This window comes from Jaculus jaculus, chromosome 11 (assembly GCF_020740685.1).
Source record: "Jaculus jaculus isolate mJacJac1 chromosome 11, mJacJac1.mat.Y.cur, whole genome shotgun sequence".
In the NCBI taxonomy this organism is placed as follows: domain Eukaryota; kingdom Metazoa; phylum Chordata; class Mammalia; order Rodentia; family Dipodidae; genus Jaculus; species Jaculus jaculus.
The window spans coordinates 110,092,711-110,111,069 of NC_059112.1; the positions used below are offsets into that span (position 1 = coordinate 110,092,711).

The 18,359-nt window shown below is 52.9% G+C and overlaps 1 protein-coding gene across 1 annotated transcript; it reads right to left on the minus strand.

Annotated features, from left to right (window-relative positions):
- Positions 1-1,850: 1,850 nt before the first annotated feature.
- Positions 1,851-17,497, minus strand: Mmp25 (matrix metallopeptidase 25). Its single transcript, XM_012947385.2, has 10 exons — positions 17,390-17,497; positions 16,841-16,973; positions 13,717-13,852; positions 13,334-13,623; positions 3,988-4,164; positions 3,815-3,899; positions 3,618-3,700; positions 3,277-3,429; positions 2,746-3,003; positions 1,851-2,620 (listed from the first exon to the last, which is right to left on the minus strand). The coding sequence occupies exons 1-10, from the start codon at positions 17,495-17,497 to the stop codon at positions 2,343-2,345; spliced, it is 1,701 nt and encodes a 566-aa protein (XP_012802839.2). The 3' UTR covers positions 1,851-2,342.
- Between the last annotated feature and the right edge of the window lie 862 nt (positions 17,498-18,359).

An 18,359-nucleotide genomic window follows, 5' to 3' on the forward strand; every position in this document is an offset into this window, starting at 1 on the left:
TTCAATGTGTCATATTTTTTATTATTTATTCATTTGAGAGCAACAAAGAGACAGACAGAGAACCGGTGTGCCAAGGCCTCCAGCCACTGCAGAAGGACACCAGACACATGCACCCCCTTGTGCATCTGGCTTACATGGGTCCTTAGGCTTCACAGGCAAGCACTTAGCCACTAAGCCATCTCTCTAGACCCTGTCATTTTTTCTTACTGTTGAGTAGAATACCATTGTGTAGAGATGTACTACATCTTGGTTATCCATCTGTTCATCCAATGACAGGCACCTGGGCTGATTACAGTTCTCAGCAATTATAATTGAGTAGTTATAAACATGGTTGAGCAAATATTTCTGAACGGAGTTTTTAGGGTAAATGCCCAGTAAGGGAATAACCGGGTCTGGTGGTATCTATATTCATCCTTTTCAGGAGTCTCTAAATTGATTTCCACAGTGGTTGTACCAGCTTACATTCCCACCAAGTGAATGAGGGTTCCAATTTCTCCACAGCCTCACCATTTGTTTTCATTTGATTTTTTTTTTAATATTTTTGGTTCATTTTTATTTATTTATTTATTTGAGAGCAACAGACACAGAGAGAAAGACAGATAGAGGGAGAGAGAGAGAATGGCGGGCCAGGGCTTCCAGTCACTGCAAAGGACTCCAGACGCATGCACCCCCTTGTGCATCTGGCTAACGTGGGACCTGGGGAACCGAGCCTCGAACCAGGGTCCATAGGCTTCATAGGCGAGCGCTTAACCGCTAAGCCATCTCTCCAGCCCTCAATTTGATTTTTTAATGTTTGCTATCCTTACTGCAGTAAGGTGAAATTTCATAGTTGTTTTAATTTGCATTTCTTTCCTTAATGGTTAGGGATGTTGAACATTTTTTTCTATGTTTGTCCTTTGTGTATAGAAAAGGTACTGAGTTTTGTGCATTGATTTTGTAACCTGCAACTTTGCTGAAGGAATTTATCACCTTTCTAAGTTTTGGGGTGGAGATTTTCACAGGTCACTTATACATAGGATCATGTAAGTAGGGCTAACCTGACTTCTGTTTATTGCTTGGGCTAGTACTTCTAGTACTATGTTGACCAGCAGTGGTGAGTGGGCACCCATCTTGTTCCCAATCAGTGGGAACTCCTGGAGTTTTTCCCCATTCAGAATTATTTGGGTTTTAGGGGCTGTATATATAGCTTTTATTGTGTTGAGATATAAACCCTCCATGCCTATTCTTTCCAGTGCTTTGATCATGATGTGATGTTGCATTTTGTCAAAGGCCTTCTCTACATCTATTGAGATGATCATGTGGTTCTTATGGTTCAGTTTATTCATGTGGAGTATTACACTGAGATCACTGTGTTAAACCATCCCTGCATCCCTGGGATGAAGCCTACTTGATGAAAGTGGATAGTGCTTTTAATGGGCTGTTGAGTTCAGTTTGCGAGGATTTTGTTCAGGATCTTCACATCTAAGTTCATTAGGGACATAGGGCTATAGTTTCTTTACTTGTTGCATCTCTGGTTTTGGTATTAGGGTGATGCTAGCTTCATAAAAGGAGTCTGGGGCGATTCCCTGGTCTCCCATTATGCAGAGACACACAAGGCCTCCTGGCTTCAAGGAGAGAGGAAGTAGGCAGAGGGTGGGACATAAGGGACAGAGAGCTCCGTCCAAGCTGGGAAGGAAGAGATTCTCAACGTTATGGCTGCCCTGGGGTCTCTACCCCACTGTAAGTGACCCCTCACCCATAAACACAGTGGAGCACCCACCAGAGAATCCTGACACAGAGCTCCAGCTATGGGAGTCCTCATTCCATGCTGGGATGAAGTTCTCAACAATGTAGCTGCAAATGGGGGGGGCGTCTCATACTCCCATAAATAAAACTCTTCACGCGGCTCTGCAAGTAACCCCAATAAGCTCGCTGGTTCACCAAAACTGGTTTTGTTGCAATCTTGCTTTGGTCTGTTGCCTGTGCGTGGACATGTGTTCCTTGCCTGTGGTCCACGAGGGAGGGGTGCAGGACACTCGGGTGTCCAGTTCCCTCGCTCAAGCCCGCCCTTCCTCCACTCTTCCCTTGTGGCTTCCCCACAGCGGAGCCCTTCCCAGCGCTGGAGAGGAAGGAGTCCAGCTGACCCAGGCAGCAGCCTTGATGGGCAGGCTGACTCTGACCACTGCCCACGGGCACCCGTAGTGTGCAGTGTACGCCGGCTCCCCACGAGGAATCAGTGTCCTTTGGGATCCTTCGATGGGAACAGTGGGGTGCCGCAGCACCTCTGAAGTCCGTGCCCGTGCAGCGATGGGAGGCTCTGACCCCTTCAGTGCAGGGAGCCGCTCCTCTAGGGACGTCCGGGCTCAGCACAGAGCGAAGCCTAGAGCAGCCAGCAGGGGCAGGAGGGGCAGCAGGAGGGTCTCCGGCCGCGGCTGCCCCGGGGACCCATTGAGCTCGCACTGACAGTCGCAGTCTCCAGGCTTGGGGGTACCTCTAGGGGTCTTGGGGACTTGAGGGTCAGAGTTTGGGGCCGGGCAGTCCAGCCACTTGGGCCCCATGGGCTGGGGGGAATCTGGGTCAGTCTTGACGCTACCCTTGGGAAAGCGCCAGAAGTGGGCGCCCTTGAAAAAGTAGGTGTCACCTGTTGGGGAGAGGGACCCCTCAGGGACTTGGTCCAAGGGGGCTGCCCTAGCCACGCCCTCCCCTCCCGCACGCCCCCTCCCGATCTCCTCTCCCCGCCCGCACGCCCCCTCCCGCCCCCCCCACCTGCGTTGCTGACGGTGACGTCGTCGGGGGCGGGCGGAGCCCCCTCCCAGAGGCTCAGCGCCCGCGGGTAGCCGGGGTCCGGGCGCGCGGCCGCCTCGTCGTAGCGCCAGTACTGCCCGCCCCGGATCAGGTACGTCTTCCCGTTGAGCGGCCACGAGAACACGGCGTCCAGCCCCCGGCCCGGGGGCAGCCCCAGCTCCGCCAGCGGCCGCGCTGCGCCCTCCAGCTGCCGGTCCCGGAACACCCAGAACTCGGGGCCTGGGGGAGGGAGGCTGGCCATGGGCGCCCGGTGCGGGGAGGGCGCCCACACCCGCCCTGACCGCCCCCAGAGCCCTGCAAGAACTAGGTGGTTAAGGCGTTGGCCCGCAAAGCCGAAGAACCCGGGTTCGAGTCCCCAGGACCCACGAGAGCCAGATGCACACGGTGGAGCCTGCGTCTGGGTCGTTTGCAGCGGCCGGAGGCCCCGGTGCGACCCTTTCTCTCTCTCTCTCTCAAACAAACAAAACCACCCCTTTTGGAACCCCTCCTCACCGCTGAAGAGGACGATCCGGCCATCGCGGGGCCGGGCGTAGGCAGCCTGGACCTCGTGCACGCGCGGGGGCAGACCCTCCCAGAACCGGTGCAGCCTGGCCGGACGGGGCGACACCAGCTGTCCCGAGGGCTGCAGGCGCCAGAACCAGGGACCTGCGGGGGGGTGGGGGCGCGGGGAGGATGGGAATGGCACGGCAGGAGACTGTCCTGCAGTGTGAGGCTGGTGGATGAACACGGTGGATCTATTGTGTCCCACACGTCCCAGGAAACCCTGTAGCCAGGGTGGGTCCCCTGCAGTGGGCAGGAAGCCAAGTGTGCGGGGACCATGCAAAGTGACTCACCTTTGAAGAAGAAAGTCTCTCCTCGGATATTGGCGATGGCGTCAAAATTGCCCTCGCATCTATCTGGCACAGGTGTGGAGGGGCTGGGGAGGAACTGGGAGTGAGCGATGGGGGTCGTGGGCGGACCTCCACCCCCTTACTCGGGAAGCCTCCCTAGCTTTTGGAGGCCTCGGAGCCAGTGATGCGGGTTGACCTACCTTTCCGGGGGTGGGGCTGGAGGTCTGGGAGGGGGAGCCAAGGGTTGCCTGGTGGGCTCGTCATGTGGAGTTCGGGGCCCTTTCCCTGTGGGAAGAGTCGGGTTGGTATGGGTTCCCTGGCCACAGCGGAGCTGCACGTGGGGCTGACAGGGTGTTCCAATGCCTCCCAGTACCGTAGAGCTGCTGCAAGCCGTCGCGATCATCCTGGGACAAGCGGTACTTGTCAGGGTTGCCCACGGGGCCCTGGTAGAAGGGCCTCATGATGGAGTCGGGAGCGGAGGAGTGGCCGAGGCCCAGAGCATGGCCAAACTCATGAACCGCCACAGCAAACAGGTCAATTCCCTCACCATCTGGAGAAAGAGGGCAGAGGGCCAGAGCTGAGGCTCCCATATGCTGGAAATGAGGCCCTGGCGGTTGCTTGAGGCCAGGAGACCCTCAAGATAACACCCCACCTCCTCTGTTCCCTTCGACCCCTTAAAAATTTTTTTAAGTTATTATTTATTTGAGCGTCAAAGAATGGGTGCACCGGGGCCTCCAGCCACTGGAAACAAACTCCAGAGTCACGTGTCACCTTGTGCATCGGGCGTTAAGTGGGAACTGAATCCAGGCTCCTCCTACCTCTACCTCCCCAGTGCTGGGATTAGAGGCGTGCACCACCACACCTGCCTTTTTTTTTTTTTCTTTTCCTGGTATTGTTTCACTGTACCCCAGGCTGGCTTTGAACTCACAGAGATCCTCCTACCTTCAGCTTTCTGAGAGCTAGGACTATAGGTGTTACCCCAGACTTGCTCCCTGACCCCTTCCTGAGCCACATCTTGTTATTGGTGCATTCCTTCACCCATCTGCCAAGTATTTTTGAGTAGTCCCCATTTAGGAGCACTGGTATTTGGGTCCAGAGCTAAATATTCTAGGAAGCACAGAAGGCCTTACGCTGATGTAACCCGCACTGGAGAAAGATGGTTCATATGGAAACTGGGGTGCCTGCACTTCTCTCCAGGAAGCCCCAGCTCTTGAAGGATCCTTTAATCCCCAGTCCAGCTGTGCTCACAGAATCCCCCACCCTGCCCTCCATCCCCAACACCGGGATTTCTGCCGCCCCTCACTTTCGATCACCCCTCCTACTTCCACTCACATCTCCAAGGCCCCAACCCTGCACCTGCCCTGCCCACAGCCTCTCCCTCTTCCTCCCCAGGGTCCTGACCCTTTGCCAATAGCTCTTCCCCTGTCTCCTGACAAACTCAGAGCTCTCCTGCCCTGCCTCCAAGTAGGTACTTTCAGACCACAGCCACCACTCTGGCGCCGGACCTCACTTTCAGCCTCTATACCACAGCAGTCTCTTCCCTTGAGATCCCACTCCAGGGTAGGAGAGAGCCTCTTCTCATTGATCTCTGGCTTCAGTGAGCAGAAGCCCCACCCCAAAGAGACAGACGCAGTAACAGAGCCAAGAGGAGGAACAAGCCTGCAATGAACCATGGATTTCTGGAGAAGTTGATCTACTTCATGCAAGGTTTTTTTTTTTTTTTCTTTCTTTCTTTCCTGAGGTAGGCTCAGGGCTGACCTGGAATTGACTCTGTAGTCTCAGGGTGGCCTCCAACTCAGGGCGATCCAGATAGAGAGAATGGGCGCGCCAGCCTCTGCAAACAAACTCCAGACGCGTGTGCCCCCTTTTACATCTGGCTAACATAGGTCCTGGGGAATTAAGCCTTGAACCGGGGTCCTTAAACTTCACAGCTTAACCGCTAAGCCATCTCTCCAGCCCCCTAGTCTTTAAATTTTTTATTTATTTAGAGAGAGAAGAGGCAGAGAGAGGAGAGCGCAAGGGCCTCCAGCCACTGCAAATGAATTCCAGATGCATCTGCCCCCTTGTGTATCTGGTTTACGTGGGTCCTGGAGAATCAAGCTGAGGTCCTTTGGCTTTGCAGGCAAATGCCTTAAGTGCTAAGCCATCTCTCCAGCCCATGTCGTTCTTTCTTCTTCCTCCTTCCTTGTCTCACCTCTCTTCCGGCCACATGGGCTTCCTGGCTACCTGCCCCTTCCTGCAGCTTTCTCATGTGATGCAGCTTGGGAAAGTTACACAACGTACAGGCTCGGCCCTACCAAGAATCCTGGTGCACAGTGTTCAGGGACCCTGTCACCCTTCCTCTCTGCTGTCTCCCCTCAGCCATAGTTCCGGGTCCACAGCCCCTCAAAGATGATACCCAGCCACACCCCCCTTCAGGTGACATGCAGTGGCAAATGTGCTTCCTGTTTCATTGAGACAGGCAGCACTGGAGAAATTGCTCAGCTGCTAGAGCGCTTGCCCAATATGTACAAAACTCTGGACTCCATCCCAGCACTGAATAAACCAAACCAGGCATGGTAGGCCTGTAATCCCAGCACTCAAGAGGTAGAGGCAGGAGTTCAAGGCCATCCTTGGCTACAAAGCAAGTTCAAGGCAAGCCCTGAGCTACATGACAAATTGTCTCAAAAAGGAGAGGCCAGTGCAGGTGTCGTGGCTCATGCCTTAAATCCTAGCACTCAGAGGCAAAAGTAGGATTGCTGTGAGTTCAAGGCCAGTCTGAGACTACATAATGAATTCCAGGTCAGCTTGGGGTACAATGAGAGCCTACATCGAAAAACCAAAAAACAAAAATGCTAGAAAAATGGCTTAGTGGTTAAGGTACTTGCCTACAAAACCAAAGGACCCAGGAAACCACAATAACCCCAAAAGCCAGATGCACAAGGTGGTGCATGCATCTGGAGTTTTTTTTACAGTGGCTGGAGGCCCTGATGCACCCATTCTCTATCTGCCTCTACCTGTCTATCTCCCCCAACTCCCTCTCAAATAAATAAATAAATAAAATAAAAAAGGGGGGAAGAAGCCAGGTGTGGTGGCACACGCCTTTAATCCCAGCACTTGGGAGGCAGAGGTAGGAGGATTGCCTTAAGCCCACCCTGAAATTACATAGTGAATTCCAGATCAGCCTGGGCTAGAGTGAGACCCTACCTCAACCCCCCCCCCAAAAAAATAAACACCCAAAAGCATACCTATTGCATGTTGAGAGACAGAAGCAGTAAGATTTCCTAGAGGCTCCTGGACCAGCTAGCCTGGAACAGTAAGCAATGAAAAAGAGATCCTGCCTCACACATGCACACGGCTGTACTTACTCATATAATACACACACACAAGTGCAATTTGTTATTTTTGGTCCACTTGAGCAGATAGCTTCAGGCCCCTGCCCTGTTTTGAGACCTCCCCTCACTCAGCAACCCCAGGGCAAGGACTGTATCCATCCCTTTCTCATTGTTGGCTCACTGGTTTCCTCAATGCTCAAGATACTTTATCCTGGGCTGGAGAGATGGCTTAGTCATTAAGCACTTGCCTGTGAAGCCTAAGGACCCTGATTTGAGGCTCAATTCCCCAGGACCCACGTTAGCCAGATGCACAAGGGGGCACACACGCCTGGAGTTTGTTTGCAGTGGCTGGAGGCCCTGGCGCGCCCATTCTCTCTCTCTTTCTCTCTGTCTGTCATTCCCAAATAAATAAATAAACTAAATTTTTTTAAAAATACTTTATCCTGATATGCTTCTTTTTTTATTCTTTTATAAAAGGCTAAACTCTAAATCCCCTTACCCTCACTACCCTTTCCATGAGGGTTTCATTTTTTTTTTAATTTCTTATTTTTTGTTCATTTTTTTTTAATTTATTTAATTGAGAGAAACAGACACAGAGAGAAAGACAGATAGAGGGAGAGAGAGAGAATGGGCGCGCCAGGGCTTCCAGCCTCTGCAAACGAACTCCAGACGCATGCGCCCCCTTGTGCATCTGGCTAATGTGGGACCTGGGGAACCAAGCCTCGAACGGGGTCCTTAGGCTTCACAGGTGAGCGCTTAACCGCTAAGCCATCTCTCCAGCCTGGGTTTTATTTTTTAATATTTTATTTGTATTTATTTATTTGAGAGAGAGAGGGAGAATATGAGTGCTCCAGGTCCTCCAGCCATTGCTTCCATATAAATTGGAGAGTTCTGTAATGGGGTGCTCAGTGTCCAGGAAACTCCTTAAACCCCAAACTCTAGGTTCATTTCTAATTTTAATCAAAGGATTGAATTCAAAAGACTGAGAAAAGAATTATTAAATTATTATATTTATTTAAGGAAAGGCACCCATGTGGCTAGAGATCCCGTGTGTGTGAGGGGGAACCATGGAAAAGAGAAAAGTAACGTTCAAAGAGCTCCTTCCATGTGAGGAGCTGGAGGTGGTAAAGGAGCCCATGTGGACAGTAAGGGCTGGGGAGCTCTCCCCTCAGCCCAGCCAAGGGAAAACTCACCCACGACTGGAAGTTCCCAAGTGGTCTCAGCCATTGCGATAGAACTCCAGATGCGGGCTAGAGAGATGGCTTAGCGGTTAAGCGCTTGCCTGTGAAGCCTAAGGACCCTGGTTTGAGGCTCAATTACCCAGGACCCACGTTAGCCAGATGCACACAAGGGGGCGCATGCGTCTGGAGTTCGTTTGCAGTGGCTGGAAGCCCTGGCGTGCCCATTCTCTCTCTCTCTCCCTCTCCCTCCCTCCCTCCCTCTCTCTCTCTCTCTCTCTCTCTCCCTCCATCTGTCTTTCTCCCTATGTCTGTCACTCTCAAATAAAAAATATTAAAAAAAAGAACTCCAGATGCATGTGCCACCTTGTGCATCTGGCTTATGTGGATCCTGGGATATCAAACCAAGGTCCTTTGGCTTTGCTGACAAGTGTCTAAACCACTAAGCCATGTCTCCAGCTCCTCCCCACCCCCCCGAAGTATGGACTCGCTCTAGCCCAGGCTGACCTGGAATTCACTCTGTAGTCTCAGGGTGGCCTCAAACTCTTGGTGATCCTCCTACCTCTGCCTCCCGAGAGCTGGGATTAAAGGCTAGTGCTGAGATTAAAGGTGTGTGCCACCACGACTGGCAATTTTTTGTTTTTTGGAAGTAGGGTCTTGCTGCAGCCCAAGCTGACCTGGAATTCACTATGAAGTCTCCGGGTGGCCTCCAACTCACAGTGATTCTCCTACCTCTGCCTCCTGTGTGGCCCCTCCCCCGGCCTCGGAGATGGTCTTTAGAGCTGGTCCCCAGTTCCCACGGCCTCAATGCCTCCTGCGCTCCCTCCCCAGCCAAGCGCCTTGGCTGGTGACTACACAGCCTTCACTTCCTCTGCTCTTCTCACGCCTAACTCCACTGCAGATTGGGATGAAAGGTCACTGGTTTCTGAATAAACCAATCCAGACTTGTCAGGGCCCCGCTGACCACTTGCTCTTCCCTTTTCTGCATCACCTTTCAGCCTGCACCCCCCAACCCCCGTATCTGTTTATGGGTTTATTGAGACAGAGCCTTGCCAGCTGGTCTGAAACTAGCTGTGTAGATCAAGCTGGCCGCAAACTTGGGGAACCCCCAACCACCTCTGCCTCCAAATGCTGGGGTTTTAGGCATGTGTCACCACATGGGGCTCCCCGCTCTGTGAATGCTTCCTCCTCAGATGCCAGACTCTTAGCTGCTGGGTTCTCTGTTACCTGACCTTCACATTCCATACTGTCCTGGTGACCTTACCAAGTGCCCCATCACCACGAGGACTCTGAGTCTCAAATCTGCACATAGGCCGAGCCCCGAAAGCAGCCTGTGATGCACAGCAAGGCCTCAACAGGTCCCCAGCAAGAAAAGAGCACACAGCCGGGCGTGGTGGCGCACGCCTTCAATCCCAGCACTCAGGAGGCAGAGGTAGGAGGATTGCCATGAGTTCAAGGCCATCCTGAGACTCCATAGTGAATTCCAGGTCAGCCTGGGCTAGAGTGAGACCCTACCTCAAAACAACAAAAATAAAACAAAAATAGAATTTCTGGAGTCGGGCATGGTGGCGCATGCCTTTAATCCCAGCACTAGGGAGTCAGAGGTAGGAGGATCACTGAGAGTTTGAAGCCACCCTGAGAGTACATAGTGAATCCCAGGTCAGCCTGGGCCAGAGCAACAAAAACCAAAAAAAAAAAAAGAATTTCTGGTGGCACATGCCTTTAATCCCAGCACTTGGGAGGCAGAGGTAGGTGGATCCTGGGCTAGAGTGAGGCCCTACCTTGAAAAAACCAACAAAAACAACAACAAAATAATTTCTATCTGGAGTTGCACTCCAGGCAACCTGACCCAGGACAGAGGAGGCCAGGTTCTGGAGGAAGCCCCACGACGCCTGCACCGCCTGCAAGGACCTCACGCATGCTGCCAACTCCCCATCCACACCTGCCACTTTCCAAGACCCTGATCTAAGACCTGGACGACATCCCCCATCTATGTCTTACTTGCCCAGGGGGTCTAGCCAGATCCTGACTTGGGGAAGTTACACAACACAGGGGCCTGGCCCTGACGAGGGGAAATTACCCAATGATCAAGGCCCAGCCCTCCAGGAGTCCCCGTAGACACCATCTCCAGTCTACCCCCACCATCCACGCCCACCACCTCTTACCCGACCTGCTGTGGCTGCCTGCCTCCTGGCCTCTTCCCACCCCACCTCCCCAGGCAGCCAGGGAGAGTTCTGGAACGCCCTGCCTTGAGAGTCCATTGTCTAAATTGATCTCGGCAGTGCCTTCTCCAAGGTCTCAGGCCACATCTCCCCTTGTATCTCCAGCACTCAGTGAGCTCCCCGACTCATGTCCTTGCCACCAAGCATTCCAGACGAGTGCGACCTTCTCCGTGTCCTGCGCTAATTGTACTCAGTGTGTGCGCATGCCTCTTGTGAAGGAGGGGTAGGGAGCGCAGGGGGTGAAGGCCAGCCTGGGCTACCTGAACCATTGTTTGCTTGTTTAGGTTTTTGAGGCAGCATCTTACTCCAACCTGCAACTCATTCTGCATCACAGGCTGGCCTAGAACTCACAGCAATTCTCCTGCCTCAGCCTCCTAAGCGTTGGAATTAAAGGCGTGAGCCACCACACGGGACTTTTTATGAGAAGAGAGAGAGGGGGGGGGAGAAAGAGTATGGGTGTACCAGGGCCATGCAAGAACTCCAGACACATGTACCACTTTGTATATCTGGCTTTACGTGTACACTGGGAAACTGAAGCCAGGGCTGTCAGGCTTCGTAAGCAATTAAACACCTTTAATTACTAAGCCATCCTCAATCCCCCCCCCCTTTTTGCTTTAAGGTAGGGTCTCACTCTAGCCCAGGCCAACCTGGAAGGCATGTGCCACCTAGCTGTATGTATATATGCATGTGTGTGTGTGTGTGTGTGTGTGTGTTCAATTTGAGAGCAACAGGCAGACAGAGAGCACAAGCACACCAGGGCTTCCAGCCTCTGTAAACGAACTCCAGACGCGTGCGCCCCCTTGTGCATCTGGCTAACGTGGGACCTGGGGAACCGAGCCTCGAACCGGGATCCTTAGGCCTCACAGGCAAGCGCTTAACCGCTAAGCCATCTCTCCAGCCCATTTTATTTTTTCAAGACAGGGCCTTGCTTTGTACCCCGACCTGGTCTGAAATTATGTAGCCCAGGCAAGCCTTAAGCAAGTTTGTAATCCCTGGTTAGAAACTCTGCCTTACATTAACTTTTTAAAATTTTTTGTTTATTTGCGTGTGAGTGCGTGTGTGCGCCCACCATGGTCTCTTGCTACTGCAAATGAATGTTCACCTGGTTTCACATAGGTGGCTGGGGGATTGAACCTGGTCCTGAAGGCTTTGCAAGCACCTCTAAATGCTGAGCCATCTCCCTAGCACCTAAAAACAACAGTAAGAGACAGGGTTTTACTTTGTAGGTCAGGTTTACCTCAGTCTTGCCACCTTCCTGCCTATCAGCCTTCCAACACTACAAATGTGTGCCTGGCATGCTTGTTTGTTTGCTTAGGCTGCAATGGGCCCTGAACATATATGGCCCTGAGCATGTGAGGCAAGCACAGTCCCATTAGGCCATTCCCTCAGCCTACTAACATGCCCATTTTTATAAAGGGAATAGGGCTACCACCTCCTTGCCCAAGAACACTGGGCATGGGGCCGGAGAGATGGCTCAGAAGTTAAGGCACTTTTCTGCAAAGCCTAAGGACCAGGGCTCAATTCCCTAGTACTCATGGAAAGCCAGTGGCACATATGTCTGGAGTTCGTTTGCAGTGGCTAGAGGCCCTGGTGTGCCTATTCTCTCTACCTGCTTCGTTCTCACTTTCTCAAATAATAAACAAAATATTAAAACAAACAAACAGCCGGGCGTGATGGCGCACGCCTCTAATCCCAGCACTCGGGAGGCAGAGGTAAGAGAATTGCCGTGAGTTCAAGGCCACCCTGAGCCTACACAGTGAATTCCAGGTCAGCCTGAGCCAGAGTGAGAACCTACCTCGAAAAAACAAAAACAAACAAACAAACAAACAAAAACCACCACCACCAACAACAAAGAGTACTGGGCATGCTTCCCCTGGGAACTTCCTGTGCTGTGACTTCTGGCAGCTGTGTCACTGTGTGTAGCAATGCCATGTCACTCTTCCGCCCCAGATGCTCAGCAGAGGTGATCGGGCTCTTTACATCAGCCCAGCTCTGAGCCGGCACTTGGAAACTCTGTTGAAAGCTTGGGAGGCCTCTGTGCTGGTTCATTTTGTGTCAGTTTGGCTGTGCTAAGTGGTGATTGGTCAAAAATCCAGTCCAGATGTTGCCATGAGGTTCTTCTGGGAAGGTCACTACTGTTGACTCTCAGTGTAGCAAGCCACACAGTATGTGGGGGCCACATCCAATCTGGTCAGGTCATAAGAGCAAAAATCTAGGGTTCTGGGGCGTGGTGGTGCACGCCTTTAATCCTCCACACTCTGGAGGCTGGATGGCTGTGAGTTCAAGGCCAACCTGAACTACATAGTGAATTCCAGGTCAGCCTGGGCTAAAGCAAGACCCTATCTCAAAAAAAAAAAAAAAAAAATCTAGCGTTCTAGAAGGAAATCTGTCTTGAGACTTCAACATAAATCTGACCCACGTTTCTGACCTGTACTACAAATATTAGCCTTGTGTACCAGCCCACACAATCCCAATGAACCAAGTCCTTAAAGTAAAATCTCCTTTTGAGTCAGCCTAGGCTACACAGTGAATTCAAAGCTAAACTGGGCTATAACATAACTCTGTCTCAAAAACAAAATCTTGGGGTTGGAGAGATGGCTTCGAATGCAAAGCCTAAAGACCTGAGTTTGATTCCCCAGTGCCCACATAAAGCCAGATGCACAAGGTGGTGGCATGCACATGGAGTTCACTTGCAGTGGCTGGAGGCCCTGGCACATCTACTTTTTCTATCTCTCTCAAATAAATAATAAAAAGGTGTGTGTGTTTGTGTGTGTGTGTGTGTGTGTGTGTGTGTGATGCTAGGAATGGATCACAGAGCTCTACACATGCTACACAAGCCCTGCACCACTGAAGTGAATCTTCAGCCCCTCAATAAATCTGTACACACATCCAGACCCTAACGATTCTACTCCTTTGGAAACCCCTGACTGACATCAATCATTGGACATAAACCTAGCTCTTCAGCACAGACCGATCAGGAAGAACACTCTGAAGAGAGGTTTTACCTTTTAACCCGAAAGTCCAGGTCTCCTCATCATCGAAGTGGGTGTCTCCAGAGATGGGGTGCTCCCCAGGGAAGAATGCATGAGCCAAAGTGCCTCCTGGCCCATCGAAGGGGTAACTGTCCTGGTGGTAAGCTCGGGCAAAGTGGATGAGAATGTCGGGCTCCTGGTGTTGAGAATCCACCTCTTGGAACGTGAGGCCGGACTCCAGGCCCCAAGTGGCCAGGGCATAGCTCATGAGGGTTCTCACGGTCTGCGGACTCAGCTGGGAGCTCTGGGGGAAGGACTGGACTCTGAGGAGAGAGGAGGGGCGCAGGTAGCCAGGTAGCCGCGGAAAGAGCCGGCAGCCAGGCAGGCCCAGGTGAGGGGTGGGTACCAGGACCTACCTCCATGTCAGGGCTTGTTTCTTCCACATGCTGCCGCCCAGGGCATAGCGGCGGCGGCGCCGGACCAGCCCGGCAGCCCCGATTACGTCCGGCAGGGAGCAGCGGGGCTTGTGCATGGTGGCTATTGTTAGTGGGTCTGTGGGAGACAGGGAGGCGAATATGGTCAGCAAAAAGACCGTCTGGGGGCTGGAGAGATGGCTTAGCGGTTAAGCGCTTGCCTGTGAAGCCTAAGGACCCCGGTTCGAGGCTCGGTTCCCCAGGTCCCACGTTAGCCAGATGCACAAGGGGCGCACGCGTCTGGAGTTTGTTTGCAGAGGCTGGAAGCCCTGGCGCGCCCATTCTCTCTCTCTCCCTCTATCTGTCTTTCTCTCTGTGTCTGTCACTCTCAAATAAATAAATAAAAGTCAAAATAAATTAAAAAAAAAAATGACCGTCTGTCCTCATCGTGCTGCGAGCTAACTTCCAACTTGAGACTCCAAGAGGTTAAGAAATTGGCCCAAGCCGCGCGTGGAGGCGCAAGCCTTTAATCCCAGCACTCAGAAGCAGAGGCCGGAGGATCACCGTGAGCTCCAGGTCAGCATGCCTTCAATCCCAGCACTTGGGAGGGAGAGGTAGGAGGACTGACATGAGTTAGAGGCCACCCTGAGAATACATAGCGAATTCCAGGTCAGCCTGGGTTAGAGTGAGACCGTACCTCAAAAAAAAAAAAAAAAAAAAGTAAATAAATAAATAAGAAATTGGCCCAAGAAGGCCCTACAGTCACTGAGGAAGTCATCCAGGGCCAGTGCCCTCTCTACCTGGCCCTGTGTACACTGAGTACTCCAGGGCACACTCAGAGGCTCAGGCGGGTCTGGTGTCCCAATTCCCTGAGCACCAGCATGAAGTGAACTTTCTGGAGAGAGTTGCTCCAGAGGCAAAGTCGGGTCCCTTTCCCTTGAGGCTAGACCCCATGAGAGGCTGTGCCCTCCCATGAAGGCTTCCCACACTGTAGGCATCGCTCCTAAATCCTCATGGAGTGCTGACCAAGTCCAAAGCCTCTAGAGCAATGGGGATCCTCAGTCCCCCGTGGCCAGCCACCCCTTCTCACCTTAGGTCTCCCTGTACCCCTTTGTCAGCTCAGCCCCAGAAACACAGTCAGAACTTCAGATTGAGGTCAAACCACACTTCACTGGTTAGGGGTAACATAAGTAACAAAGCACAGAGATGCCACACAGTTCTAGGCTTTTCTGAGAATAAACAGGAAATACATGCGAAGCCAGGTGTGGTGGTGCAGGCCTTTGATCCCAGAACTCGGTAAGCAGAGGTAGGAGAATGTCAGCCTCTTACCTCCACACATGTGCTCATACATACACACACAAAGAAAGAAAAAGTTTCCCCGTAGCTATTGATAATTCATCCAACTTTCCTGCCCACCTAGCTCCACAGACGAGTGTCAGTTCTACCCTGAACTCAATGTCTGACTACATATCCCCACCCCTCCTCCTGCCCACTCTCCTCCCCACCTGAATGCTACAACCTTCTCCTTCTTGTTCTTGGAGTGCTCGGCTCCCATCAGCAGCCAAGAAGCTTAAATAAACCCAAATCAAAGCCAGGAACAATGTCTTGGTACCTATGATCCCAACTATTCATTCACTAAGGCTGATGCAGGAGGATCATATGCTCCAGGTTAGACTAGGCAGTACCTCAAAACGATGAAATAGAATCATGCAAGAGAGATGAAGTCGCTTCCCTCTTTCAGCCCCTCCTCCAGTTTCTCATCTGTGGAATCAGAACCCTAAAACCTTTCAAATCACCTCATTGGCTGTCGCCTAAGCCTCTTTGTCTGCCTTTCACACCAGGACATAAACTTGGGCTTTCAGCAATCCTTCCCACTTTCTCCCACATTTTCCTGTGGCTGCATTCCCTTGAGGTCTCAGCTCACAGGACATCTTTTGGAGTGGCAAGCCCAGCACTCAGGCTGAAGCAGGAGGATCTTGAGTTTGAGGCCAGCCTGAGCTACAATGACCAACAATAAAAACAAAAAGAGGGCTGGAGAGATAATTTAGTGGTTAAGGTGCTTGCCTGCAAAGACAAAGGACTTGGGTTCGATTCCCCAGGACCCATGTACGCCAGATGCACAAGGTGGCACATGCATCTGGAGATCGTTTGCAGTGGCTCTCTCTCTCTGCCTCTTTCCCTCTCTCAAATAAACAAATAAGAAAATAAAGAAAAAGAAACTGACCATTCACTGCCTAGCAACCTTTCTTCATGAAAACACTGATAAGGGACTGGGAAGATGGCTCATTGGTTAAAGGCGCTTGTTTGCAAAGTCTGCCAGCCTGGGAGTCAATTCCCCAGGCACCCAGTAAAAAGATATGCATGTGCCTGGAGTCCCTTTACAACTGCAAAAGGCCCTGGCACAACCATACACTCCCATAAATAAATAAATAAATAAATAAATAAATATTTAGAGCCGGGTATGGTAGTGCATCCCTTTAATCCTAGCCCTTGGGAGGCAGAGGTAGGAGGATCACCAGGAGTTTGAGGCCACATAGTGAATCCAGGTCAGCCTGGGTTAGACTACCTCGAAAACAACAACCACAAAATAAAATCAGAACACTGATCACTATGTGATCTTTCATATTTATATTCTTGCTTTGTTTTTTGTTTTTGTTTTTTCGAGGTAGGGTCTCACTCTGCATATTTATATTCTTGATCCGTGTCTCACTCTCCCTTAGAATGTCAGCTCCCAGAGAGCAGAGACCATATCTGCTGTGTCCGCTGTGTAATGGTAAGAGATTCCTAGTAAGGGTTATTGGAAGATGAATGTCAGAACCTCCAGAGTTGAGGTTGGGACCTTACATCAGCATCCTCATAGCTCCTGTGACTCAGGCTGGCTCTCTGCGGGTTTTTTTTTTTTTTTCTTCCCCGAAGTAGGATTTCACTCTAGCTCAGGCTAACCTGGAATTCACTATGTTGTCTCAGGTGGCCTCCAACTCAATCCTCCTACCTAGGCCTCCTGAGTGCCGGCATTAAAGACGTGCGCCACCTCGCCCGGGTTTCTCTGTGGTTTAAATACAGTTCGTCACACCCAACCAGGTTGGGGACAAAGGCCGAGCTGCAGAGCGGTTGGGAGGCCACCTACCCATCTGACCCGTTTCTGGAAGCCCTGCAAATCTCTGCATGACCTTGATTGCGTTCTGCAGCTTCGCCAGGCTCTGCAGCTGAGCTTGGGCGGGATCGGGCGGTGGCAGGTAACCATAGCGGGTCAGCCAGTCCTAGGCCATTCATTGGAAGAGATCAATGAGCCCCTGAACCTAAAAGAAAGGGGCTCTCCCTACGCATGCCCCTTCCTGGAAGTCCCGTCCTCCAAGGAATCCAGAGCCCCTAACCGGGGTGCCGGCCCCTCCCACCCATGGTCCCCACCCTTCGGCCTTGGATTTGCCAGTCTTTTGTGGATCCAGCGGTTGGGTCGCCTTTCCCACGCCCAACTCCGCATCTCAGCCAGACTTCCAAACCCAAGCTCCAAACCTCCAGACGGATCCGATAAACCCAAGTCCCCAGAGCCCATGCCCGGTCACTCACTCTACTCGGGACGTTTGAAGCCGCCCGCTCCCTCCTCCAGACACAGGAGTCCGTCCTCCCCCCGCCCCTCCGCCGCCAGCCTCCCGGGAGTCGGCGGACCCCAGCTCACCACGCCCAGGCTCACGTCCTGCGCCCTGGGATTCGGGGCGCACGTGGACGGCGGCCACAGAAGCAGCAGCGGCGCCAGGAGCCGGAGTCCGAGCTCCCGCGGCCGCATGGCTCTCTCCAGCCTGGACAGCCCAGGGGACTGCCAGGGGTCCTGACCCGGGCCACCTGCGGAAGGAGATCAGGGGCCAGCACGGGTAGAGGACCGTGCGCGGGGTAGGGGGATGAGCAGGAGCGATCAGGGATCTTGGAAGGCGCGGCAGGAGGTGGACGGACCAGGGCGCAGAGCAGCGTTCGGGCGAAGGTCCAGATGGGGCTGGGGTCCTGGAAGCGTGGAGAGGTCAGGTCAAGCGGTGCCGGGGTTGGAGGTGGACGGCTGCATGGGGCGGGGCGCGCACCCCGACGGAGGGGAACTGGTCCAACCTTAAGATATCCAGGCTGCCGGGGACCCGGGGACTCTCCTCGCCCGGCGCGCGCGTGGAAGGGCGACCGCGGGCTCCTCCTCCTCCTGCCGCTTGGTGCGTCAGTTTCTCTTCCCAGATCCGCGCCTGGGGGCGGGGGTGGGGGGTGCGCTGGGACCCGCTCGCTTCTGCTTCCCCAGAACCGCGAGCCAGGGGAGGGGCCTGCCCGGACCCCAGGCTGCCGGAGGATTTCCGAGCCGCAGGAGGCCAGGGAGGAAGCTTCCCTTCCCCGCGGGGTCCCGGCCATGCGGGGCCTCGCTCTTCCCACCCACGGAGCCGCGCCTCCAGACCCCAGGATGCAGGGCTGCTCCCACAGCGGGAAGGGGTACACTTAGGGAGACTGGACCCCTGAAGGTGAAAAGGCAGGAAAGTTTGTACTTGCTAGGATATCATCTGATTTCTCTCTTGCCTACTTCCCTAGATCTGTTTTTTCCGCAAGCATCCAGGACCCCCTTCCTGGAGGAGGTCTTTCACAGGATATAAATATTGTTGGGATGGGGAGAGATGGCTTAA